The 27,804-nt window shown below is 43.7% G+C and overlaps 1 protein-coding gene across 1 annotated transcript in view; it reads left to right on the plus strand.

Moving 5' to 3' along the window:
- The window catches only part of LOC141004605 (receptor-type tyrosine-protein phosphatase F-like), a 448,688-nt gene that overhangs the window by 416,228 nt on the left and 4,656 nt on the right, over positions 1 to 27,804 (plus strand). Inside the window, exons 27-28 of the mRNA XM_073476198.1 lie at positions 24,120 to 24,245; positions 27,466 to 27,620. Of these exons, the coding sequence (XP_073332299.1) occupies positions 24,120 to 24,245; positions 27,466 to 27,620 (281 nt within the window). The remainder of the gene's footprint in view (positions 1 to 24,119; positions 24,246 to 27,465; positions 27,621 to 27,804) is intronic.

The raw sequence follows: 27,804 nt of genomic DNA on the forward strand, positions 1-27,804 counted from the left end.
CTATGACCACTAGGTGGCGCTATTTAAATTGAAGTATTTTATATCTCAACATCGGTTGGTCAGATTAACACAAAACTTGGTACACTGATTGCCAATGGCCTCCTGAGGACAACTGACGAAGGTGTTACCGATCTGACACTAGGTGGCGCTCTGGTGGCAGTTTCATTTTATAATTGGCACTGTGCCCACACCATAACACTTATGGACATGAAACTGATTGGGGTGGTATAGACTGGCATCTGTAACTCACACACCAAAAATCACCAGCAGGTGGCGCTATTATCAAGACAAAACGTTTTTTGCTAATTACTCTCACATAATATGGTGCACATTGTTAAACATTATATCTATATGTTTCCTGAATACAGCCGAACCGTGTGATGTCGGCCACGCCCACGTTCGCACTGAATTTCCATTCGCAAATTCGCCAAATGTTGCAAACCTACTTTTTCGAACTCCTCCCAGGCAATTTTTCCAATTTGCACCAAACTTTGCACAGAGCATCTGTGGACTCTCCTGACAAAAAGTTATTAAAAGAATTGTGATAGTCTTAAGAACGACCAAAATATAAAACACAGTTTGGTGCTCTATGGAAGTTGTTGCATATACAAGCCTCGACAGCAGCATGCCCACACAGCAGCATGTAACGACAGCAGCATGTAACGACAGCAGCATGCCACGACAGCAACATGCCCCGACAGCAGCATGTCACGACAGCAGCATGCCCCGACAGCAGCATGCCGCGACGGCAGCACGCCCCGACCCGCGTGGACTGCGAGGGCCCGTTCATCGCTGCTTGCAGCTTTAATTAGGGCCCGAGCAGGAAACCTGCGAGGTCCCTATTGTTTTTCGTTTGATTATTATTTTTAGTTTTTCTTCCTCCCAAATGATCACATTTTTCACTGCCTGAACATACCCCAAAACTCACCAAACTTGGAATATAGATCAGACCTGGCGAAAAATTTTATAATCTGTTGTCGTTGTGAATTTTCACCACTAGGTGGCGCTACAATCAAGGAAAGTGCGTTTTGGCTAATAACTCCCACATACTTTGTTGCACATTCAAAAACCTTATATCCACGCGTTCAGTGAATTGTGCTGAATCTCCTGATATAGGCCACGCCCATTTCCGCCTACCGTTTTTTTTCGCTAGCTCGCGAAATGTCAAAAACCTACTTTTTCGAACTCCTCCCAGGCAATTTCACCGATTTGCACGAAACTTTGCACACAACAGCTGTGGACCCTTCTGACAAAAAGTTATTAAAAGAATTTTGATACGCCAAAGAATACTCAAGTTATTAAATAACAACTTCCTGTGGAATCGGGTCACAACAGGAAGTGTTGCATATCTCCACATTGGTGTGTCCAAATGACGTGAAACTCAGGATACTACTTCCCCATGAGCCCCTAAGGCTCTGTGAAAAATCTTGGCCCATGACCACTAGGTGGCGCTCTTTAAATTGAAATATTTTATATCTCGACATCGGTTGGTCGGATTAACACGAACCTTGGTACACTGATTGCCAATGTCCTCCTGAGGACAACTGACGAAGGTGTTACCGATCTGACACTAGGTGGCGCTCTGGTGGCAGTTTCATTTTATAATTGGCACTGTGCCCACACCATAACACTTATGGATATGAAACTGTTAGGGGTGGTATAGACTGGCCCCTGTAACTCACACACCAAAAATGACCAACAGGTGGCGCTATTATCAACACAAAGCAGTTTTTGACTAATAACTCCCACATCATTTGTCAGACATTGTTAAACCTTATATCTACGTGTTCCCTGAATTCACCTGAACTGTATGATGTGGGCCGCGCCCACGTTCGCACTGAATTTCCATTCGCAAATGCGCGAAATGTCACAAACCTACATTTTCGAACTCCTCCCAGACAATTTCTCCGATTTGCACCAAACTTTGCACGCAGCATCTGTGGACCCTGCTGACAAAAAGTTATTAAAAGAAATGTGCTAGTCCACAGAACGCCCAAAATATAAAACAACAATGTCCTGCACATTGTGGTCAAACACACATTCTTGTGTATCTTGATGAAATACAGTCCGATTAACACAAAACTTTTGGCAATTGTTTTCCATGGCACGATGAGCATTTCTACAAAATTTCGTGCAAATCGACCAATAGGTGGCGCTTTTATTGCTAAATGACGAAACAGCAGCTTCACTGCCTTCAGTTTTGTTTCCTCTACGGAAGATGTTGCATGAACAAGCCTCGACAGCAGCATGTCCACACAGCAGCATGCCCCGACAGCAGCATGTAACGACAGCAGCATGCCCCGACAGCAGCACGCCCCGACGCGCGTGGACTGCGAGGGCCCGTTCATCGCTGCTTGCAGCTTTAATTTTTTTTTTTTTTTTTCTTTGTCCCAAATGATCGCATTTTTCACTGCCTGAACATACCCCAAAACTCACCAAACTTGGAATATATGTCACACCTGGCGAAAAATTTTATAATCTGTTGTCGTTGTGAATTTTCACCACTAGGTGGCGCTACAGTCAAGGAAAGTGCTTTTTGGCTAATAACTCCCACATACTTTGTCGCACATTCAAAAACCTTATATCCACGCGTTCAGTGAATTGTGCTGAATCTCCTGATATAGGCCACGCCCATTTCCGCCTACCATTTTTTTTCGCTAGCTCGCGAAATGTCAAAAACCTACTTTTTCGAACTCCTCCCAGGCAATTTCACCGATTTGCACCAAACTTTGCACACAGCATCTGTGGACGCTTCTGACAAAAAGTTATTAAAAGAATTTTGATACGCCAAGGAGTACTCAAGTTATGAAATAACAACTTCCTGTGGAATCGGGTAACAACAGGAAGTGTTGCATATCTCCACATTGGTGCGTCCAAATGATGTGAAACTCAGGATACTACTTCCCCATGAGCCCCTAAGGCTCTGTGCAAAATCTTGGCCCATGACCACTAGGTGGCGCTATTTAAATTGAAGTATTTTATATCTCGACATTGGTTGGTCGGATTAACACAAAACTTGGTACACTGATTGCCAATGCCCTCCTGAGGATAGCTGACAAAGGGGTTACCGATCTGACACTAGGTGGCGCTCTGGTGGCAGTTTCTTTTTAGATTTGGCACTGTGCCCACACCATAACACTTATGGATATGAAATTCATAGGGGTGGTATAGACCGGCCCCTGTAACTCACACACCAAAAATGACCAGCAGGTGGCGCTATTATCAAGAAAAAATGTTTTTTGCTAATTACTCCCACATAATATGGTGCACATTGTTAAACATTATATCTATATGTTCCCTGAACACAGCCGAACCGTGTGATGTAGGCCACGCCCACTTTTGCGCTAAATTTCCATTCGCAAATGCGCAAAATGTCGCAAACCTACATTTTCGAACTCCTCCCAGGTAATTTCTCCGATTTGCACCAAACTTTGCACGCAGCATCTCTGGACCCTCCTGACAAAAAGTTATTAAAAGAAATGTGCTAGTCCACAGGACGCCCAAAATATAAAACAACAATTTCCTGCACATTGTGGTCAAACAGACATTCTTGTGTATCTTGATGAAATACAATCCGATTAACAGAAAACTTTTGCCAATTGTGTTCCATGGCACAATGAGCATTTCGACAAAATTTCGTTTAAATCGACCAATAGGTGGCGCTATTATCAAGAAAAAACGTTTTTTGCTAATTACTCCCACATAATATGGTGCACATCGTTAAATATTATATCTATATGTTCCCTGAATACAGCCGAACCGTGTGATGTAGGCCACGCCCACGTTGCACTGAATTTCCATTCGCAAATTCGCCAAATGTCGCAAACCTACTTTTTCGAACTCCTCCCAGGCAATTTTTCCAATTTGCACCAAACTTTGCACACAGCATCTGTGGACTCTCCTGACAAAAAGTTATTAAAAGAATTGTGATAGCCTAAAGAACGACCAAAATATAAAACAACAATTTCCTGCACGCTGTGGTAAACCACACAGTCTTGCATATCTTGATGAAATACAGTCCGATTAACACAAAACTTTTTTGATTTGTCTTCCATCCCCACATGAAGGTTTGTGCCAAATTCGGTGCATATCCACCAATAGGTGGCGCTTTTATTGCTAAATGACGAAATGACAGCTTGACTGCCTTCACTTTCATTTCCTCAATGGAAGTTGTTGCAAGTAGAAGCCCCGACAGCAGCATGTCACGACAGCAGCATGCCCCGACAGCAGCGCGCCCCGACAGCAGCACGCCCGACAACAGCATGCCCCGACAGCAGCACGCCCCGACGCGGGTGGACTGCGAGGGCCCGTTCATCGCTGCTTGCAGCTTTAATTAGGGCCCGAGCAGGGAACCTGCGAGGTCCCTATTGTTTTTCGAATGATTATTCATTATTTGTTTTTTTTCTTCTGCCAAAATGATCGCATTTTTCACTGCCTGAACATGTATGAAAATGCGATTTTATTTGGCAAACACATTAGGCCTGGCGAAAAATTGTATAATCTGTTGTCGTTGTGAATTTTCAGCACTAGGTGGCGCTATGATCAAGGAAATTGCGTTTTGGCTAATAACTCCCACATACTTTGTCGCACATTCAAAAACCTTATATCCACGCGTTCAGTGAATCTTGCTGAATCTCCTGATATAGGCCACGCCCATTTCCGCCTACCGTTTTTTTTCGCTAGCTCGCGAAATGTCGCAAACCTACTTTTTCGAACTCCTCCCAGGCAATTTCACCGATTTGCAAAAAACTGTGCACACAGCATCTGTGGACCCTTCTGACAAAAACTTATTAAAAGAATTTTGATACGCCAAAGAATACTCAAGTTATTAAATAACAACTTCCTGTGGATTCGGGTCACAACAGGAAGTGCTGCATATCTCCACATTGGTGTGTCCAAATGACATGAAACTCAGGATACTACTTCCACATGAGCACCTAAGGCCCTGTGCGAAATTGTGGTCGATGACCACTAGGTGGCGCTCTTTAAATTGAAGTATTTTATATCTCAACATCGGTTGGTCAGATTAACACAAAACTTGGTACACTCATTGCCAATGCCCTCCTGAGGACAGCTGACAAAGGGGTTACCGATCTGACACTAGGTGGCGCTCTGGTGGCAGTTTCTTTTTATATTTGGCACTGTGCCCACACCATAACACTTATGGATATGAAATTCATAGGGGTGATATAGACTGGCCCCTGTAACTCACACACCAAAAATGACCAGCAGGTGGCGCTATTATCAACAAAAAAAGTTTTTTGCTAATTACTCCCACATAATATGGTGCACATTGTTAAACATTATATCTATATGTTCCCTGAATACAGCCGAACCGTGTGATGTAGGCCACGCCCACGTTCGCACTGAATTTCCATTCGCAAATTCGCCAAATGTTGCAAACCTACTTTTTCGAACTCCTCCCAGGCAATTTCTCCGATTTGCACCAAACTTTGCACGCAGCATCTGTGGACCCTCCTGACAAAAAGCTATTAAAAGAAATGTGCTAGTCCACAGAACGCCCAAAATATAAAACAACAATTTCCTGCACATTGTGGTCAAACAGACATTCTTGTGTATCTTGATGAAATACAGTCCGATCAACACAAAACTTTTGGCAATTGTGTTCCATGGCACGATGAGCATTTCTACAAAATTTCGTGCAAATCGACCAATAGGTGGCGCTTTTATTGCTAAATGACGAAATGACAGCTTCACTGCCTTCACTTTCATTTCCTCAATGGAAGTTGTTGCAAGTAGAAACCCCGACAGCAGCATGTCACAACAGCAGCATGTAACGACAGCAGCATGGAACGACGGCAGCATGCCGCGACAGCAGCACGCCCCGACCCGCGTGGACTGCGAGGGCCCGTTCATCGCTGCTTGCAGCTTTAATTAGGGCCCGAGCAGGAAACCTGCGAGGTCCCTATTGTATTTCGAATGATTATTAGGGCCCGAGCAGGGAACCTGCGAGGTCCCTATTGTTTTTCGAATGATTATTATTATTATTTTTTTTATTTTTCTTTGTCCCAAATGATTGCATTTTTCACTGCCTGAATGTGAATGAAAACGCGATTTTATTTGGCAAAGTCATTAGGCTTGGCGAAAAATTTTATAATCTGTTACTCTGGTGAATTTCCACCACTAGGTGGCGCTATAATCAAGGAAAGTGCGTTTTGGCTAATAAGTCCCACATACTTTGTCGCACATTCAAAAACCTTACATCCACGTGTTCAGTGAATTGTGCTGAATCTCCTGATATAGGCCACGCCCATTTCCGCCTACCGTTTTTTTTCGCTAGCTCGCGAAATGTGGAAAACCTACTTTTTCGAACTCCTCCCAGGCTATTTCACCAATTTGCACGAAACTTTGCACACAGCATCTGTGGACCCTTCTGACAAAAAGTTATTAAAAGAATTTTGATACGCCAAAGAATACTCAAGTTATTAAATAACAACTTCCTGTGGATTCGGGTCACAACAGGAAGTGTTGCATATCTCCACATTGGTGTGTCCAAATGACATGAAACTCAGGATACTACTTCCCCATGAGCCCATAAGGCTCTGTGCTAAATTTTGGTGGATGACCAATAGGTGGCGCTCTTTAAATTGAAGTATTTTATATCTCCACATTGGTGGGTCGGATGAACACAAAACTTGGTACACTCATTGCCACTGCCCTCCTGAGGACAGCTGACAAAGGGGTTACCGATCTGACACTAGGTGGCGCTCTGGTGGCAGTTTCTTTTTAGATTTGGCACTGTGCCCACACCATAACACTTATGGATATGAAATTCATAGGGGTGGTATAGACCAGCCCCTGTAACTCACACACCAAAAATGACCAGCAGGTGGCGCTATTATCAAGAAAAAATGTTTTTTGCTAATTACTCCCACATAATATGGTGCACATTGTTAAACATTATATCTATATGTTCCCTGAATACAGCCGAACCGTGTGATGTAGGCCACGCCCACGTTCGCACTGAATTTCCATTCGCAAATTCGCCAAATGTCGCAAACCTACTTTTTCGAACTCCTCCCAGGCAATTTCTCCGATTTGCACCAAACTTTGCACGCAGCATCTGTGGACCGTCCTGACAAAAAGTTATTAAAAGAAATGTGCTAGTCCACAGAACGGCCAAAATATAAAACAACAATTTCCTGCACATTGTGGTCAAACAGACATTCTTGTGTATCTTGATGAAATACAGTCCGATTAACACAAAACTTTTGGCAATTGTGTTCCATGACACGATGAGCATTTCTACAAAATTTCGTGCAAATCGACCAATAGGTGGCGCTTTTATTGCTAAATGACAAAACAGCAGCTTCACTGCCTTCAGTTTTGTTTCCTCTACGCGAGTTGTTGCATGAACAAGCTTCGACAGCAGCATGCCCGGACAGCAGCATGTAACGACAGCAGCATGCCCCGACGGCAGCACGCCGCGACGGCAGCACGCCCCGACCCGCGTGGACTGCGAGGGCCCGTTCATCGCTGCTTGCAGCTTTAATTATTAGGGCCCGAGCAGTGAAACTGCGAGGACCCTATTGTTTTTGTAATGATTATTATTATTATTATTATTTTTCTTTGTCCGTAATGATCGCATTTTTCACTGCCTGAACATACCCCAAAAGTCACCAAACTTGGAATATAGATCAGACCTGGCGAAAAATTTTATAATCTGTTGTCGTTGTGGACTTTCACCACTAGGTGGCGCTATAATCAAGAAAAGTGTGTTTTGGCTAATAACTCCCACATACTTTGTCGCACATTCAAAAACCTTACATCCACGCGTTCAGTGAATTGTGCTGAATCTCCTGATATAGGCCACGCCCATTTCTGCCCACCATTTTTTTTCGCTAGCTCGCCAAATGTCGTAAACCTACTTTTTCGAACTCCTCCCGGGCAATTTCACCAATTAGCACCAAACTTTGCACACAGCATCTGTGGACGCTTCTGACAAAAAGTTATTAAAAGAATTTTGATACGCCAAGGAGTACTCAAGTTATGAAATAACAACTTCCTGTGGATTCGGGTCACAACAGGAAGTCCTGCATATCTCCACATTGGTTTTTCCAAATGACGTGAAACTCAGGACACTACTTCCCCATGAGCCCCTAAGGCTCTGTGCAAAATCTTGGCCCATGACCACTAGGTGGCGCTATTTAAATTGAAGTATTTTATATCTCGACATTGGTTGGTTGGATTAACACAAAACTTGGTACACTCATTGCCAATGGCCTCCTGAGGACAGCTGACAAAGGGGTTACCGATCTGACACTAGGTGGCGCTCTGGTGGCAGTTTCTTTTTATATTTGGCACTGTGCCCACACCATAACACTTATGGATATGAAATTCATAGGGGTGATATAGACTGGCCCCTGTAACTCACACACCAAAAATGACCAGCAGGTGGCGCTATTATCAAGAAAAAACGTTTTTTGCTAATTACTCCCACATAATATGGTGCACATTGTTAAACATTATATCTATATGTTCCCTGAATACAGCCGAACCGTGTGATGTAGGCCACGCCCACGTTCGCACTGAATTTCCATTTGCAAATTCGCCAAATGTGGCAAACCTACTTTTTCGAACTCCTCCCAGGCAATTTCTCCGATTTGCACCAAACTTTGCACGCAGCATCTGTGGACCCTCCTGACAAAAAGTTATTAAAAGAAATGTGCTAGTCCACAGAACGGCCAAAATATACAACAACAATTTCCTGCGCATTGTGGTCAAACAGACATTCTTGTGTATCTTGATGAAATACAGTCCGATGAACACAAAAGTTTTGGCAATTGTGTTCCATGGCATGATGAGCATTTCTACAAAATTTCGTGCAAATCGACCAATAGGTGGCGCTTTTATTGCTAAATGACGAAATGACAGCTTCACTGCCTTCACTTTCATTTCCTCAATGGAAGTTGTTGCAAGTAGAAGCCCCGACAGCAGCATGTCACAACAGCAGCATGCCCCGACAGCAGCACGCCCCGACCCGCGTGGACTGCGAGGGCCCGTTCATCGCTGCTTGCAGCTTTAATTATTATTATTCTCCTTCTTCCTCACAAAGGATCGCATATTTGGCGGCCGCAACATACCCCAAAACTCACCAAACTTGGAATATAGATCAGACCTGGCGAAAAATTTTATAATCTGTTGTCGTTGTGAATTTTCACCACTAGGTGGCGCTATAATCAAGGACAGTGCGTTTTGGCTAATAACTCCCATATACGTTGTCGCACATTCAAAAACCTTACATGCACGCGTTCAGTGAATTCTGCTGAGTCTTCTGATATAGGCCACGCCCATTTCCGCCCCAGGTTTTTTTTCCGCAAATTCGCAAAATGTCGAAAACCTACTTTTTCGAACTCCTCCCAGGAAATTTCACCGATTTGCATGAAACTTTGCACACAACATCTGTGGACCCTTCTGACAAAAAGTTATTAAAAGAATTTTGGAATTTCAAATAATACTCAAGTTATTACATAACAACTTCCTGCAGATTTCGTTCCAAACAGGAAGTGTTGCATATCTCCACATTGGTCTGTCCAAATGACATGAAACTCAGGATACTACTTCCCCATGAGCCCATAAGGCTCTGTGCAAAATTTTGGTGGATGACCACTAGGTGGCGCTCTTTAAATTGAAGTATTTTATATCTCCACATCGGTGGGTCGAATTAACACAAAACTTGGTACACTCATTGCCAATGCCCTCCTGAGGATAGCTGACAAAGGGGTTACCGATCTGACACTAGATGGCGCTCTGGTGGCAGTTTCTTTTTATATTTGGCACTGTGCCCACACCATAACACTTATGGACATGAAATTCATAGGCGTGGTATAGACTGGCCCCTGTAACTCACACACCAAAAATGTTCCATGGCACGATGAGCATTTCTTCGACGTTTTTCAAACATCTCCTGCTCTGGCCTACGTTCACCTAGAAACACCATTCAAACTTTAAAATGTAGGCACGGGTCTTGTCTATTTAATTCGTATTTGAACTTTTTTCCCACAATGTTTCGTTTTTGAACTGTGACCCTTTAATGATGCTGAGTGAATTTTAAAGAATTTTAGTTTTTTCAATGATTGTGTATTGCGGAATGTTCGTGCAGAACCAACTGCCAGAGTGTGGGAGACTCAAAAAAACTCTCAGAAATTCTCTCTTTCTCTGACGACCCCAGCCACAAATTACACAGTAGAAATGTGATTTTTTCACAGAGTTGTAGCCACACTTGTCTTCTTTCTCCCAATGTGTCTTCTTTATCAGTAGGATTTACGGTTTTTGATTTATCTGCCCCTAACCGACAAGAGTAGCTCTCAACTGCTCCATTTACTCCAATGTTAATCGGGAGGAGGATTTTCCAGGATTTTCCAAACTGCACCTGTTTTGAACTCGCTCCTATTACCACATTTTAGAAGCTAGGACCACAAAAAATTATGGCTGTGTTCTTTAAGGCCTTTCTGGCTTGACGGTGAAGAAATTTTGCCGATATCATGTTTGGTTTTGAAGATATAGCAGTAGTTTGAAGTCCTACTTCTGAGCCAAAAGTCACTCTCAGATCAGCTCTGTCACAGACAGCAGCTGTGGTCACAGGCCATTGCTAGGGAGTTCCGACAACCCTCGCCGTAGCAACCGAGATCAACTGGGCCAACAGAGACACACAATTAATATTCCCCCTGTCTTGGAATATAGATCAGACCTGGCGAAAAATTTTATAATCTGTTGTCATTGTGAACTTTCACCAGTTAAGACATGCGCGCACAATAACGGGGCAATGGGTCCGGGTAAGGAGCACGCCCCGACAGCAGCACGCCCCGACCCGCGTGGACTGCGAGGGCCCGTTCATCGCTGCTTGCAGCTTTAATTATTTTTAGTTTTTTTCCTTCCTCCGAAATGATCGCATTTTTCACTGCCTGAATGTGAATGAAAACGCGATTTTATTTGGCAAAGTCATTAGGCCTGGCGAAAAATTTGATAATCTCTTGTCGTTGTGAATTTCCACCACTAGGTGGCGCTACAATCAAGGAAAGTGCGTTTTGGTTAATAACTCCCACATACTTTGTCACACATTCAAAAGCCTTATATCCACGCATTCAGTGAATCTTGCTGAATCTCCTGATATAGGCCACGCCCATTTCCGCCTACCGTTTTTTTTCGCTAGCGCATGAAGTGTCGCAAACCTACTTTTTCGAACTCCTCCCAGGCAATTTCACCAATTTGCACCAAACTTTGCACACAGCATCAGTGGACGCTCCTGACAAAAAGTTATTAAAAGAATTTTGCTATTCCAAACAATACTCAAGTTATTAAATAACAACTTCCTGTAGATTTGGGTCAAAACAGGAAGTGTTGCATATCTCCACATTGGTCTGTCCGAATGACGTCAAACTCAGGATACTACTTCCCCATGAGCCCCTCAGGCTCTGTACAAAATCTTCGCCCATGACCACTAGGTGGCGCTCTTTAAATTGAAGTATTTTATATCTCCACATCAGTTGGTCAGATTGACGCCAAACTTGGTATACTCATTGCCACTGCCCTCCTGAGGACAGCTGACAAAGGGGTTACAGATCTGACACTAGGTGGCGCTCTGGTGGCAGTTTCATTTTATATTTGGCACTGTGCCCACACCATAACACTTATGGATATGAAATTCATAGGGCTGGTATAGACCGGCCCCTGTAACTCACACACCAAAAATGACCAGCAGGTGGCGCTATTATCAAGAAAAAACGTTTTTTGCTAATTACTCCCACATAATATGGTGCACATTGTTAAACATTATATCTATATGTTCCCTGAATACAGCCGAACCGTGGGATGTAGGCCACACCCACGTTCGCACTGAATTTCCATTCGCAAATTCGCCAAATGTCGCAAACCTACTTTTTCGAACTCCTCCCAGGCAATTTTTCCAATTTGCACCAAACTTTGCACACAGCATCTGTGGACCCTCCCGACAAAAAGTTATTAAAAGAAATGTGCTAGTCCACAGAACGGCCAAAATATAAAACAACAATTTCCTGCGCATTGTGGTCAAACAGACATTCTTGTGTATCTTGATGAAATACAGTCCGATGAACACAAAACTTTTGGCAATTGTGTTCCATGGCAGGATGAGCATTTCTACAAATTTTCGTGCAAATCGACCAATAGGTGGCGCTTTTATTGCTAAATGACGAAATGACAGCTTCACTGCCTTCAGTTTTGATTCCTCTATGGAAGTTGTTGCATGAACAAGCCTCGACAGCAGCATGCCCGGACAGCGGCATGTAACGACAGCAGCATGCCCCGACAGCAGCATGTAACGACAGCAGCATGCCCCGACGGCACCACGTCCCGACAGCAGCACGCCCCAACCCGCGTGGACTGCGAGGGCCCGTTCATCGCTGCTTGCAGCTTTAATTAGGGCCCGAGCAGTGAAACTGCAAGGACCCTATTGTAATTGTAATGATTATTAGGGCCCGAGCAGTGAAACTGCGAGGACCCTATTGTAATTGTAGTGATTATTATTATTTGTTTTTTTTTTCCTGCCAAAATGATCGCATTTTTCACTGCCTGAATGTGAATGAAAACGCGATTTTATTTGGCAAAGTCATTAGGCTTGGCGAAAAATTTCATAATCTGTTGTCGTTGTGAATGTCCACCACTAGGTGGCGCTACAATCAAGGAAAGTGCGTTTTGCCTAATAACTCCCACATACTTTGTCGCACATTCAAAAACCTTATATCCACGCGTTCAGTGAATTGTGCTGAATCTCCTGATATAAGCCACGCCCATTTCCGCCTACCGTTTTTTTTCGCTAGCTCGCGAAATGTCAAAAACCTACTTTTTCGAACTCCTCCCAGGCAATTTCACCGATTTGCACGAAACTTTGCACACAGCATCTGTGGACCCTTCTGACAAAAAGTTATTAAAAGAATTTTGATACACCAAAGAATACTCAAGTTATTAAATAACAACTTCCTGTGGAATCGGGTCACAACAGGAAGTGTTGCATATCTCCACATTGGTGTGTCCAAATGACGTGAAACTCAGGACACTACTTCCCCATGAGCCCCTAAGGCTGTGTGCAAAATCTTGGCCCATGACCACTAGGTGGCGCTATTTAAATTGAAGTATTTTATATCTCAACATCGGTTGGTCGGATTAACAAAAAACTTGGTACACTCATTGCCAATGCCCTCCTGAGGACAGCTGACAAAGGGGTTACCGATCTGACACTAGGTGGCGCTCTGGTGGCAGTTTCTTTTTATATTTGGCACTGTGCCCACACCATAACACTTATGGACATGAAACTGATTGGGGTGGTATAGACTGGCATCTGTAACTCACACACCAAAAATCACCAGCAGGTGGCGCTATTATCAAGAAAAAACGTTTTTTGCTAATTACTCCCACATAATATGGTGCACATCGTTAAACATTATATCTATATGTTCCCTGAACACAGCCGAACCGTGTGATGTAGGCTACGCCCACATTCGCACTGAATTTCCATTCGCAAATTCGCCAAATGTCGCAAACCTACTTTTTCGAACTCCTCCCAGGCAATTTTTCCAATTTGCACCAAACTTTGCACGCAGCATCTGTGGACCCTCCTGACAAAAAGTTATTAAAAGAAATGTGCTAGTCCACAGAACGGCCAAAATATACAACAACAATTTCCTGCGCATTGTGGTCAAACAGACATTCTTGTGTATCTTGATGAAATACAGTCCGATTAACACAAAAGTTTTGGCAATTGTGTTCCATGGCATGATGAGCATTTCTACAAAATTTCGTGCAAATCGACCAATAGGTGGCGCTTTTATTGCTAAATGACGAAATGACAGCTTCACTGCCTTCACTTTCATTTCCTCAATGGAAGTTGTTGCAAGTAGAAGCCCCGACAGCAGCATGTCACAACAGCAGCATGCCCCGACAGCAGCACGCCCCGACCCGCGTGGACTGCGAGGGCCCGTTCATCGCTGCTTGCAGCTTTAATTATTATTATTATTTTTTTTTTTTTCCTGCCAAAATGATCGCATTTTTCACTGCCTGAACATACCCCAAAACTCATCAAACTTGGAATATATGTCACACCTGGCGAAAAATTTTATAATCTGTTGTCGTTGTGAACTTTCGCCACTAGGTGGCGCTACAATCAAAGAAAGTGCGTTTTGGCTAATAACTCCCACATACTTTGTCGCACATTCAAAAACCTTATATCCATGCGTTCAGTGAATTGTGCTGAATCTCCTGATATAGGCCACGCCCATTTCCGCCTACCGTTTTTTTTCGCTAGCTCGCGAAATGTCGAAAACCTACTTTTTCGAACTCCTCCCAGGCAATTTCACCGATTTGCACGAAACTTTGCACACAGCATCTGTGGACGCTTCTGACAAAAAGTTATTAAAAGAATTTTGATACGCCAAGGAGTACTCAAGTTATGAAATAACAACTTCCTGTGGATTCGGGTCACAACAGGAAGTCCTGCATATCTCCACATTGGTTTTTCCAAATGACGTGAAACTCAGGATACTACTTCCACATGAGCCCCTAAGGCTCTGTGCAAAATCTTGGCCCATGACCACTAGGTGGCGCTCTTTAAATTGAAGTATTTTATATCTCGACATTGGTTGGTTGGATTAACACAAAACTTGGTACACTCATTGCCAATGGCCTCCTGAGGACAGCTGACAAAGGGGTTACCGATCTGACACTAGGTGGCGCTCTGGTGGCAGTTTCTTTTTATATTTGGCACTGTGCCCACACCATAACGCTTATGGATATGAAATTCATAGGGGTGATATAGACTGGCCCCTGTAACTCACACACCAAAAATGACCAGCAGGTGGCGCTATTATCAACAAAAAAATTTTTTTGCTAATTACTCCCACATAATATGGTGCACATTGTTAAACATTATATCTATATGTTCCCTGAATACAGCCGAACCGTGTGATGTAGGCCACGCCCACGTTCGCACTGAATTTCCATTTGCAAATTCGCCAAATGTCGCAAACCTACTTTTTCGAACTCCTCCCAGGCAATTTTTCCAATTTGCACCAAACTTTGCACGCAGCATCTCTGGACCCTCTTGACAAAAAGTTATTAAAAGAAATGTGCTAGTCCACAGAACGGCCAAAATATAAAACAACAATTTCCTGCGCATTGTGGTCAAACAGACATTCTTGTGTATCTTGATGAAATGCAGTCCGATGAACACAAAACTTTTGGCAATTGTGTTCCATGGCACGATGAGCATTTCTACAAATTTTCGTGCAAATCGACCAATAGGTGGCGCTTTTATTGCTAAATGACGAAATGACAGCTTCACTGCCTTCACTTTCATTTCCTCAATGGAAGTTGTTGCAAGTAGAAGCCCCGACAGCAGCATGTCACAACAGCAGCATCTAACGACGGCAGCATGTACAACGGCAGCATGCCGCGACAGCAGCACGCCCCGACCCGCGTGGACTGCGAGGGCCCGTTCATCGCTGCTTGCAGCTTTAATTATTATTGTATTGCTGTCATTAATTATTATAATAATTATTATAATACATATGCTAACTCTTTAGTCAACCAATTTGCTTGAGTTTTGAGTGTGACGATTGGTGAGTGTCATTCAGTCATTGTGCCACCTAGTGGCAACAGGAAGGAACAGGAAGTCAGCCATTTTGAAATCTTCTGCTCATTTTGGCCGATTTGTATGTGTTGTATTTTGACAAACTCCTCCTACAGATTTAAGCCAAACAACTTCAAATTTTCACTGGCCAAATTTAACACCTTTCTGATGAAGAGTTTTTCAAAGCTTGAGTTTTTGTTGAAGGGCATGGCCGGAGAGAGTAACTGTGGGGGATGATGCTTTCACTCTTGATCTCGCGAGACCTGGTGTGGTTCAGCATGGCAGCATCCTGCTGCTGAAAATCAACAACTCTACACATTAACACCAAGAATATGATCTGCTTAATTATCACTCTGCACCTGGCAAAATGAAAGACCTTGACACTACATTGACAACTGCTCCAACTGACTCTTTACAATGGGAAATGACCAAGAAAAAGTCTGCACAACCTCCACTCCATCTGCTAAATGCCCTCGTTCCCCCGACTCATTCATGGATTCACTCACAAAGACTGAAACTTCCAACTGCTACCCCGAGGTCATTGACACTCCATCAACCACAAACTGTCTGCTATGGATAACAGGATTGCACATATCAAACTCATACACAAAGAATTTTAGTCAATCTCGTCTTTTCCGGCCCATGGACCATTCCTCCCCCTATCCTGAGACAACTTTGGAAAACTTTTTGGCCACCCAGCTTAAGATCTCACCAGACACAGTCAACAAGATCTCTTTCCACTGTGTACACTGACTCGGTGCAGTGAAAAAGGACCACAAACACGCCAGACCCATAATCGCTAAATTTGAACACTATAAACACAAGGAAAAAGAGGGAAAAGAGCTGATAGGGACTTCAGCATCAACGACCAGTTCCCTCAGAAGATACAAGACGGACATAAAGCTCTTTTACCTGTGAGAAAGCGGCTTTGGCTAAGGGAAAAAAAATCTGTTATCTCTTGTTGATAAACTGTACGTGTACAACTTGACCGGGACAGCAAGCTCTCACCTTGGTTATACTGACAAAATCAAACAAACAAAACATAACAAATCATGACATAAATAATCCCAGTTGTTGTATGCTAAATGTCCCTCCTTTTTGTTACATGTTACATATTGCACTGAACCATGCACACTCACTAACGTTCGAATGAGCACACACACACATTCACACACGATACCAATATTACCAATAAATACCTGTGTATATATATACCAATATATACCAATTTGTTCTTTCTTGTTCATTCATTTGTCATTGTTAACACCGTCTTTTTTGTTAGTGTTGTTCCTATTATATGTCTCTCACTAGTCTTGTGTTGCAATAAAAAAAGGGGTATGGCTGCGGCAGCATGGAATCACTATCAGTGACAAAACAGGAAGTTGTTTTGACTTAACTGTCAATAATTGAATCTGCACCAAACTTCAGACATTTAATAAGAGTCCTAGTGTGAACACATTTACATGCCGATATTTGCTTACAGTCACAGCATCCCTTAGTGGCAATGGCAGCAATAACTTCCTCCTACCAGGATGACCACAACCACCAGAAACACGCTGAGAAAACACTTATAAAAAGCGTTCCGGCTTCAGTACGGTTTGGCTCCGTCATCCGTCATCCGGCAACCCCCACTGGCTGCGTTTCGAGTCCGCCACGGCACAGCACCACCGAGCAGCTGGAGTTACGAGACCGAGGAGTTCCCGCAATAATTACATAATCATGCATGACCGCAGTTATAGGTATGCGTTATAAACACAACAACATAAAGTGCTTATATTTGTCTCTTTTTTGAGGTTTTTGTGCTGGCGTCAACACGGAGTGTTTTATTTTGAAAATTAACTGGATCTTATGTTGTTGTTTCATGCCTGACTTCCTGTCTGCTCTGTGCTTAATTCGACTGAATTGTTGCGTCCTGCTTCGGCATCCTTTTTACAACATTGTGGTAATCTATCGCCCTCCCGGTCCTCTCCGTGACTTCTTTGATCAGATGGACACCTTCCTAAGCTGCTCCCCTGTTGATGGCACACCACTCGTTGTCCTGGGTGACTTCAACATCCACCCAGAGAAGTTGTACTCATCTGAATTCATTGACTTCTTCTCCACATTTGACCTCACATTCTCCCCCTCTACAGCCACCCACTGGGCCGCGAACCAACTTGACCTTGTCTTCACAAGGTCCTGTAGTACCTTGGCACTCTCTGTTACCCCGCTCACTGTGTCCGACCACCACTTTGTTACTTTCTCTCTCCCCTTGAAGTCCACCACCTCCCCCGCCCCTACACCTCACACGGTCACCACCCGCCGCAACCTGAAATCCCTCTCTCTCCACCCTCTCCTCAACTGTTCTTTCCTCACTACCATCACCACAGAGCAATTCTCTCTAATGTCCACCGAGGAAGCCTCCTCCACTCTGTTATCCTCCCTCTCCTCCTCTTTAGACACTCTCTGTCCCCTCACCTCCCGACCAGCTCAATCATCTCCCCTGCCTCCCTGGCTGTCTGAATCTCTGCGAACCAATAGATCGGTGTTATGAGCAGCAGAGAGAAAAAAATCACGTCATCCTGATGACCTTGCTCACTACCACCACCTCCTCTCTGACCTCACCTCAACTGTATCAGCAGCCAAATCTGCCTTCTACCTGTCAAAGACCAACTCCTCTGCCTCCGACCCCAGAAAACTATTCTCCATGTTCTCTTCCCCCCTCACCCCTCCTATCCCTCCCCCTCCTTCCCTCATGGCTGATGACTTTGCAACTTACTTTACCAAAAAAGTAAAAGACATCAGCTCCTCATTTACTCCTATGCCCATCCAGAAAGTATCTCCCCCAACCCTCACCTATGACGGCCTTACCTGCTTCAGCCCTCTCTCCTCTGAAGATGTTCACACACTAGTTATGTCTAACCGTGCCACCACCTATTCCCTTGACCCGATTCCCTCCTCCCTTCTCCAAGACATCTCACATGACATCTTCCTTTCCTTACCACCCTGATCAACTCCTCCCTCACTTCAGGCCTTATTCCAGCTGCTTTCAAGACAGCTACAGTACAGCCACTCCTAAAAAAACCCTAGACGCGGCAGACATCCGAAACTACAGACCTGTATCTCTTTTTTCATTCCTCTCTAAAACCCTGGAACTCACTGTCTACAACCAACTGTCCTCCAATCTTTCACAAAACGTCCGTCCTCATTCTCCTCAACCTATCTGATGCGTTTGACACAGTCAACCACCAAATCCTCCTCTCCACTCTGGCTGAACTTGGCATCGCTGACTCTGCTCTAAACTGACTCACATCATACTTGACAAGTCGCACCTTTCAGGTCATATGGAATGGCTCCTTGTACAAACCCTGCCTTCTGGAAACTGGTGTCCCTCAAGGTTCAGTACTAGGACCACTTCTGTTTTCACTATACACTAGATCACTAGGCTCTGCAATCACATCACATGGATTCTCTTACCACTGTTATGCAGACAACACCCAACTGTTCCTCTCTTTTCCCCCATCCTCCGACACCCACGTTGCAATGCGCATCCCGGAATGTCTGGCAGACGAAATCCTCGACGACAGACTATCCTGCACCCCCAACATCACAACTCCTGGTCCAGTGAGATTTATTTCTGCTTGGTCTAGTTATTTTTGGATATAAACTCATGCTATATATTGCAGTGATAGACCATTCTGTCATTTTATCCTTATTAGGATTTAAGAGATCTATGTTGAAACCCCCACAAATAACCCTTTGAATTACATTTCTTCCATCCAGTCCTTGAATATTTTAATGTTTCAGTGCACACCTCTCAATTACACATTTCTCTTTTCAGTACAGATTTCTTTTGTGGTACATACATTATACACGTTATCAACGACAGCTGTCATACTTTCCACCACCTTAAAGCCATTATCCACATACAAAGCCTTGCCACCTCCATTTTTATCCCTTCAACTCAAAGTTGATCCAGAGGCATCCAGAGGTTTGTTGCTATGGTGGTGGTGCGCATGGATGCAGCGGCCCCTCTAAGGATCAGCGAGAGTTTAAGTTTTGGGTGTCCTACCTATCCCAGACGTTCAGTCTGCAAAATTTACAGCCGAGAGACTTTACTAAAAATCAGGGTAACGCAGGCTGCTAAAACTATGACACTTGGTTGTGATTTGGACATATTACGCCAGCACAGGATCTTATTGGAGCCAGCCAACCGTAAGAGGGGGAAGAGAGCCGGGATCCATGCTAGGCTAAGGGCTAACCCCTCCAGACCAGCAGTACCGTCGCTCCTACTCTCCAACGTCCGCTCCCTCGACAACAAGCTGGATGAGCTACGTCTGTTGAGAGAAACCCACAGAGAGTGAAAAGACTGCTGTGCGTTTGCTTTTACGGAAACATGGCTCCAGGACAATTTCCCAGACACGGCTATACAGCTGGAGGGGATGACGGCTTTCCAGGCAGACAGAGATGTAGCTACCTCCAGTAAAAGTCGAGGAGGGGGGTCTGTGCATCTATATCAACAAAAACCGGTGTGTAAATGCCATGTTAGCCACTAAACACTGCTCTCAGCTGGTGGAGTTCCTCATCGTGAAATGCCGGCAATTCTATCTGCCGAGGGATTTGCAAATGCTAAAGCTAATGATAAAGAGGCACTTGGAGGGATACATGATGCCATCAGTGAGCTCCCGACTAAATACCCAGACAGCTTTGTAGTGGTGGCAGGGGATTTTAACTACACCAGTTTAAAGGCTGTTTTCCCCAAGTTCAAGCAAGTTGTGGACATGCTGGACCTGGTGTATACAAAATCCCCAGATGCACACAAGGCAACGCCCTGCCCCCACCTCGGCCATTCTGATCATCTATCTATTATACTAGTGCCTGCTTACAAACCACTACTGAAGCGCAGCAGGCCAGTGAAAAAACAAACCAGGACCTGGCCTGAGGGGGCAGACTCAGCACTTCAGGACTATTTCTATTGCACACCGACTGGGAGGTTTTTAAGACAGCAGCCTCTCAGGGAGATCAGATAGACATTGAAGAGTTTGCTGAGGCAGTAACCAGCTACATTGCAAAGTGCACAGAGGATGTCACTGTAATTAAGACCTTCACTGCACGTGGCAACCGAAAATCCTGGATGGCTACAGAGGTGCGCTTGCTGCTGATAGCCCGAGATGCAGCATTCAGGGCAGGGATATGACTGCTCTCCGCTCAGCCAGGTCTGCCCTTTCAAAGGGAATCAAGGCTGCGAAAGGCAGCTATACAGAGAAAATCCAGGGACACCTCTGCGACACAGGAAACACCAGGCGGATGTTGCAGGGAGTCCAAGCGCTGACGGATTACAAGTCCAGGCAGGGGGTCAACGACGATGATGCTTCTCTTCCAGACAGGCTCAACAACTTCTTTGCACGCTTTGAAGCACCAAACCCGACAACCAGAGGGTGGGCTGGTCCTTCTTTACCATCTATCGGGCCAGCCCTCACCATCAACGCAGCAGACACACACAGGGCCCTAACCAGGGTCAACCCACGGAAAGCGGGAGGCCCGGATAACATCCCGGGACATGTGCTCAGAACCTGCACTGGTGAGCTAGCAGTTGTCCTGACTGACATCTTCAACATCTCCGTCAGTCAGGCCATCGTCCCCAGATGCTTCAAAACATCCACTATAATACCAGTAGCAAAGAAATCAGTTGTATTCTGTCTGAATGACTACCACCCCATCGCACTGACACCAATTGTGATGAAGTGTTTTGAGCGGCTTGTCAGACCACACATCACAGCCAGCCTCCCTGCATCACATGACTCAACTGCTCCACAGAGGATGCAATATCCACCACTTTGCACTCAGTCATCACCCATCTGGACCAGAAAGACACCTACGTCAGAATCCTGTACATTGATTTCAGCTCAGCATTTAATACAATCATCCCCCAGAAACTAATGGAGAAACTCCTCCTACTCGGCCTGAACACCGCCACATGTCTCTGGATCCGGGACTTTCTGACGGAGAGACCTCAGTCTGTCCATGTCGGAAATAACACCTCCAACTCCATCACGCTGAGCACTGGATCTCCTCAAGGCTACTCAGTCCATTGCTGTTTACACTGCTAACACATGACTGTGCATCCAGACACGAGGGGAACCAGATCATCAAGTTCGCGGATGACACCACTGTGGTGGGACTCATTCATAGAAATGAGATATCAACACACAGAGAAGAAGTTAAACACCTAGAGGGTTGGTGCGGAGAAAATAATCTGGTGCTCAATGCGGACAAATGAAGGAGATGATTATCGACTTCCGGAGGTCACAGCCCAAGCACGCTCCTCTCAGCATCAGTTGCCGCACAAGAGAGTGGAGAACATCAAGTTCCTCGGAGTGCAGATCTTGCAGGACCTAAGCTGGAATAAGAACACCTCAGGGATCACAAAAGGGGCCCAGCAGAGACTGTACTTCCTGAGGAAGCTGAAACAAGCCTCTCTCCCCATCAGCATCCTCAGGACCTTCTATAGTGGAGTGGTGGAGAGTGTTCTGACATATTGTGTCTCGACATGGTGTAATGACCGGCTGTCATAATAACATCATCGCCCCACCTGTCAAAGAGTTCATTCATATTTCTCACTGTTAACACCCACAATCTTGCCATCATCCAATCCCGATTCTCCAAGAAACCCGCACAATTTGAAACTAACCTGGGGGATGCCTATTAGGGGGACTCAGAGCCGCCAGTATGTGGCCAGTGTAGTGTTACCTCGGAACCGATCGTGTGAAAAGTCCAGGTTATTGTGCCAAAGAGTCTCTGAAATTCATACCAGGAGGAGGAATTACCCGGTCGATGTGCGAAAGTGTCTCTGAGTTCATGTCCGGAGGAGGAATTACCCCGCGGCTGTGTATGTTCCCCAGCGGAGTTTCCAGGAGTTGCCGGTCCCGCCGGAGCGAAGGCCGACGCTGCCAAAACCGACTGACCCTTGACCACGGACTGACTGACTAATCCACGGTACCGTGAGTACCCGGTGTACATGAGTAACCGGCGTATATATTGTAAATAAGCCCTGTATTTTGAACTGTGAACACAGACGCTGTTATTTTGGTTTTGATTTCCGGGTTGGATTTGTTTTGTGGAGATCCATGGTAAAACCCGGGTTTTGAGTTGCCTTTCTTTTGTGGCTGTGTGAGCTGGACTGAACTCTTTTTGGTTTGTGAGAAAAACTGAACTCTATGTGAACTGGATTGAACTCATGAGACTGTGGTTGAATAATACACTTATTGAAAATTGACTGGAATTGTGGTCTGTTTGTTTTTGCAGTGCTGGTTTTTGGTGACATTCGCTATGCTTTTATGTGCTCTTTGCTTTATTGTTTTGTATGGTTTGACTGAGCTATTTTCTTTCTATGTTATGATTATTATTTGTCAGACGTGACTCTGACTGGCACCCCACTTCAGTTAAGAGCGTCAAACCCGCTACAATGGTACTCCAGCTGCAGTATGTCAGACAAAAAAGCCCTGCAGAGAATAGTTAGAGGAGCTGAGGGGGTCATCAGAGTTTCCCTCCCCTCTATCCAAGAACTCTTTCTAAGCTGCTGCAGGAGCAGGGCACTGAACATTTTCAGGGACCCCTCCCACCCTCTCCACACATTCTTTGAACTGCTCCCATCAGGAAAACGGTTCCAGAGTCTAAAAGGCAGATCAAACAGACTAATCAACAACTTTCTTCCACAAGCTGTTAGATTACTGAACTGCTGACCTGGAGCATGCGCACTACTGCACTATGAGCCATAGTCATAGTTTTAGTTTTAAATTATTATAGTAATATATTGTTTGTATTTATTGTGTTTGTGTTATGGGATCCCGGAGAAACGCAATCTCATTTTTGCTGCACTACTTTTGTAGGTACAGCTAAATGACAATAAAGCTTCGATGAAGATTTGATTTGATTTGATTTGATCAGTATTAAATTGAGACTGTTTCTTAACCAGTTAAAAAACTTCTTGCCGGTTTTGCAAGTTTTTAATACAGCTAATTATAACTTAAGGGTGACTATGGTGTTTTTGTATTTATGTCACACATACACACACACACACACACACACACACACACACACACATTTACAGTATATAAATGTATATAAATACAGTACAAGAAACGGCATGCTACTTCACATAATGATGAACAAAATGTTTCTGTATATCCCCCTTCCCACCATACAAATATCTATCTCACTTACTCTAGGCTGGATTACCACCAAAACAAAATGGGCTGCTGCCCTTTGGCCCCACACTCCCAGAGGCCTAAAAAAAAACCAGTTCACTGCAAACCAATTGCACAATGCACAGAGGGAGGGAGGTCGGTGCTCAGTAGGGACCCAACAGCAAAGTTTTGGCTTACTACTTGGCCCTTGACAGTGACTGAAAATTGTTTATTTCTTTTACGAGCTTCAAAATCACAGTGGTTTTATAATGGTTTCATTGGGTATTCCAGACAAATGTATCCTGATAACATGTCCTCTCTCCATTCTTTAGGAAAAGTGCCATCAGTACTGGCCTGCCGAGCGTTCTGCACGGTATCAGTACTTTGTTGTGGACCCCATGGCTGAGTACAACATGCCTCAGTACATCCTGAGAGAGTTCAAAGTAACAGACGCCAGGGTAGGTCCTCCCTCAGCAAAACTTGTCTGTTGTCAGGCAGCACAGCAGCAGGATGACTTCAGCTCAGCTCACTTTAACTGGAATAAGAGTATGTTTGTGTTGGCAGAGTGGCAGTTTCATTGCATGCAGAGGTCTCGTTTTCCATCTGTGTGTTTGTTTCAGTGAATTTTACTACACTTAAGTGGGAGGATTTGGACTGCACTCTTCCCGCTGAAGAGGAAAAGGTGATTTGACTGGTCAGGACTGAGAGCAGGACTGCTACATCTATTGATGATGTACAGTGTGCTTCAACAAATTTATACCAAACATTTTCTACTATGCCTCATACACCCATAATGTACTTTGCTATGCATACATAGGCATATACAGACAAATAGGCCCTGTTCACACTTGGCATCAACATCCGTGCAACATCACAAGTGGACAGCTCTAAGTAACGGAGTGAAAGACACATTGTTATGTCCCCGTAAAGCCAGGGGATGAGGGGAGTAACATAGTAAAATGTTTACCAAGAGGAAAGGAAGAATGGGGAACTGAATGTTGGAGTTTAAACACAAAAGAGACACAAAATTGATTAACAAAAACACGTCTTCAAAGAGGAAGCTGCCGTCGTCTGCTTTTACACTCTGGCTCTCGCACACTACAGCTGCCGGGCCCTCTGGCTCAAGCAGCACTTTATATCCCCAGGCCTAAGTGGTGAGTAGGACCAGGTGTGGACCTCCACATTTAGGCAAGGAGGAGGGGGAGAAAGAGGGCGACAACTGAGTAAAAAAACACAACACACCCGCAACACTAGGGCTGTAACACACATTAAGGACACATTTGAGATCCAGTCACTTGGACTACATTTAGAGGTGATCTGGGCTGCATTCTTCAAGCAGTGTGTCAGCACATGTGTCCTGGGCCACATTGAAGAACCGGTTATTAAACTAGCATCCTCTGTGAAACAATATGAGAAGAGGAAGAAGTCAAAAAGACAGGCAGAGTGGATTACAAACTGTCTCATTTCAATGTGATTCACTGTAATGTAAGTTACATGTTTGGGATGTCTTAACCTGCAAATGTTAGCAGCAGATGTTTATGAACACACTGTTTCAACCATTGAACACAACTGCAATATCCCCAGACGTCTTTACAATTTACATGATTTCGAGAGTTGTTGAACAAAAGGAAAATTAAAAAAAGTTGCTAAACAGCTATAGCAAAAATCTAAATCACTCATGCCTTCATGTAAATTCAGCATTAAATGAAATACGTTAAGTTGTTTCTTTCCTTGTAAAAAGTGTCAGTTTGTCAGTTTTTAGCTGTAACAGCTTGTGTCTAAATCGATTTTACCTGCCAACATTTAGCAGCTGTTTGAACGCACTGTTTCAACTGATTTCATGATTTACACCAAATTTATGAGTAAACATGTCACATTTTACGAATAAATAAATCAATATAGTCAACTTTGCTTGTGAAGAAAATCCCCAGACTCCCTGAAAAAAATGCTCAATTTTGTGAGTTGTTGAGTTAGGAGAAACTTAATAAACTTTGTGGAATGCTGTTTATGACAAATTCATAATTATTTGGCCATCTTGTAAATGTTTTACATGATATTTCTTTTTGTTTACAATGTATTGTATTGTTTCTGTCCGTTAAAAAAATATTTTCGCTTGTTCCATTAATGTACCTGTTTATTTCCATATAGAGCAGGGAAGTTACATCCAATCACAAGTGGTCATTCAAGACCAACCTAGTCTCACACGAAAATGTGGTCCACAGGGCAAAATGTTGTAGTTTCACAATAACGGCTCTTAAATTGTGAGATGTCTACAATTTTTTTGGCCTATTCTTTTTTATTGCCTGCGTCCAAGTCATGTGGCCATCAACTTTTTGGCTGTAAGAACAAAAAACATGGTTGCCATTCCTTTTATTTCCAATGAAAAACGCAATATTTTAAGATAGGTCATTTTTATTCAGAAATATGCACTTTATTTTCATAATCCTTGCTTAGCGTATGTATGTGGTCATTAGTTTGTTAGTTTTGACAAAGATTATTGCCGGTTTTGCCAGAAAATTGTGGGGCTGTTACATATGATATCGTTGCTATGATGGTTGCTATATAGACGCTGCTACATTGCTATGGTTGGTGCAATAGACGTTGCTACGGTGGAAACCACAGCTTGCACTCTGTTTGTATCGTTTTTTGCTTTGTGTAGTTATCTGAGCGAGGATTATGAAAATAAAGTGCATACTTCTCAATAAAAATGTCATCTAAACACATTTTAATGTAATACCTATCTTGAAATATTGCATTTTTCACTGGAAATAAAAGGAATGGCAGCCCTGTTTTTTGTTCTCGTGGCCAAAAAGTTGATGGTCATGTGACGTGGATGCAGGCAATAAAAAAGAATAGGCCAAAAAAATTGTAGACATCTCACAATTTAAGAGGCATTATTGTGAAACTACTACATTTTGGCCTGTGGACCAACGTAGCTATTATACATATAATAAAATATTATATAAAATATTTATATCTTGGAGCATATAGGTCCGCCTATTAGATTTGTGCTAATTAGCATAAGGTCAATTTGCATACTCTGGGGGCAATCACTAACCAAAATCTGACATAACATATTATTTGCTGGACGTGGGAGTGGCCTATCACAGAATAACTGAAATGGTTACACCATCACAAAAGTTGAAACATACCTTTAGGCAGAGGTTGGGAATATGTCTACCAAGGCACCACAAATACCACATTTTTGCACCTCAGAACCTGGTGGATAGAATTTCGCAAATTTCCCCAAATCATGCTCATTGATGCCTGTGGCTTTAGCTCCAGCAGATAGAGCTTCTTGAGCGAAGTAGACTTAAATCCGGCTAACAGCTGCTTGCAGCTATATTTTGTTGTTTGGTTTATGGTTGTAAGGAACAATGGATTGGTAATTTTTTTTTTTTTTTCTCAACTTTGAAATTGAACCTGTTCTATTTGTGTATGTGTGACTATTTACCACATATAAACAGAATTTAAAACAACATGGCTTGGAGTTAAAAGAATACATTCAAGCCTGTAATATGCTGAGAAATTGGATCACTAATGCCTTAATTTACAGTGAAAAGTAATAGTGATTATATAATAATTATCTCCTTTGGTAATGTGTTATCCCCATCATTCTTCTCTACTGGATCTAACTATACTTACTATGTCTGTGTCATTTACCTGTGTCTTGGTTAGGATGGTCATTCGAGGACCATAAGGCAGTTTCAGTTCATTGACTGGCCAGAACAAGGAGTACCAAAAACTGGAGAAGGATTAACTGACTTCATCGGACAAGTCCATAAAACTAAGGAGCAATTTGGACAAGATGGACCAATCACTGTGCACTGCAGGTAATTGTGTGTGTGCGTGTGTGTGTGTGTGTGTGTGTGTGTGTGTGTGCGTGTGTGTAAAGGTGCCCCGTGGTGGCAGCTGGGAGGGGCAACTTTTATTCTATCCAGCTGATTCCAGCATGTACTAAAATCAAATGAGAATTACTGTATGTGTCTGTGTGTGCTTAATTTGGTGATTTGTAAT

The sequence above is a fragment of the Pagrus major genome, chromosome 11, assembly GCF_040436345.1.
Source record: "Pagrus major chromosome 11, Pma_NU_1.0".
Taxonomy (NCBI): domain Eukaryota; kingdom Metazoa; phylum Chordata; class Actinopteri; order Spariformes; family Sparidae; genus Pagrus; species Pagrus major.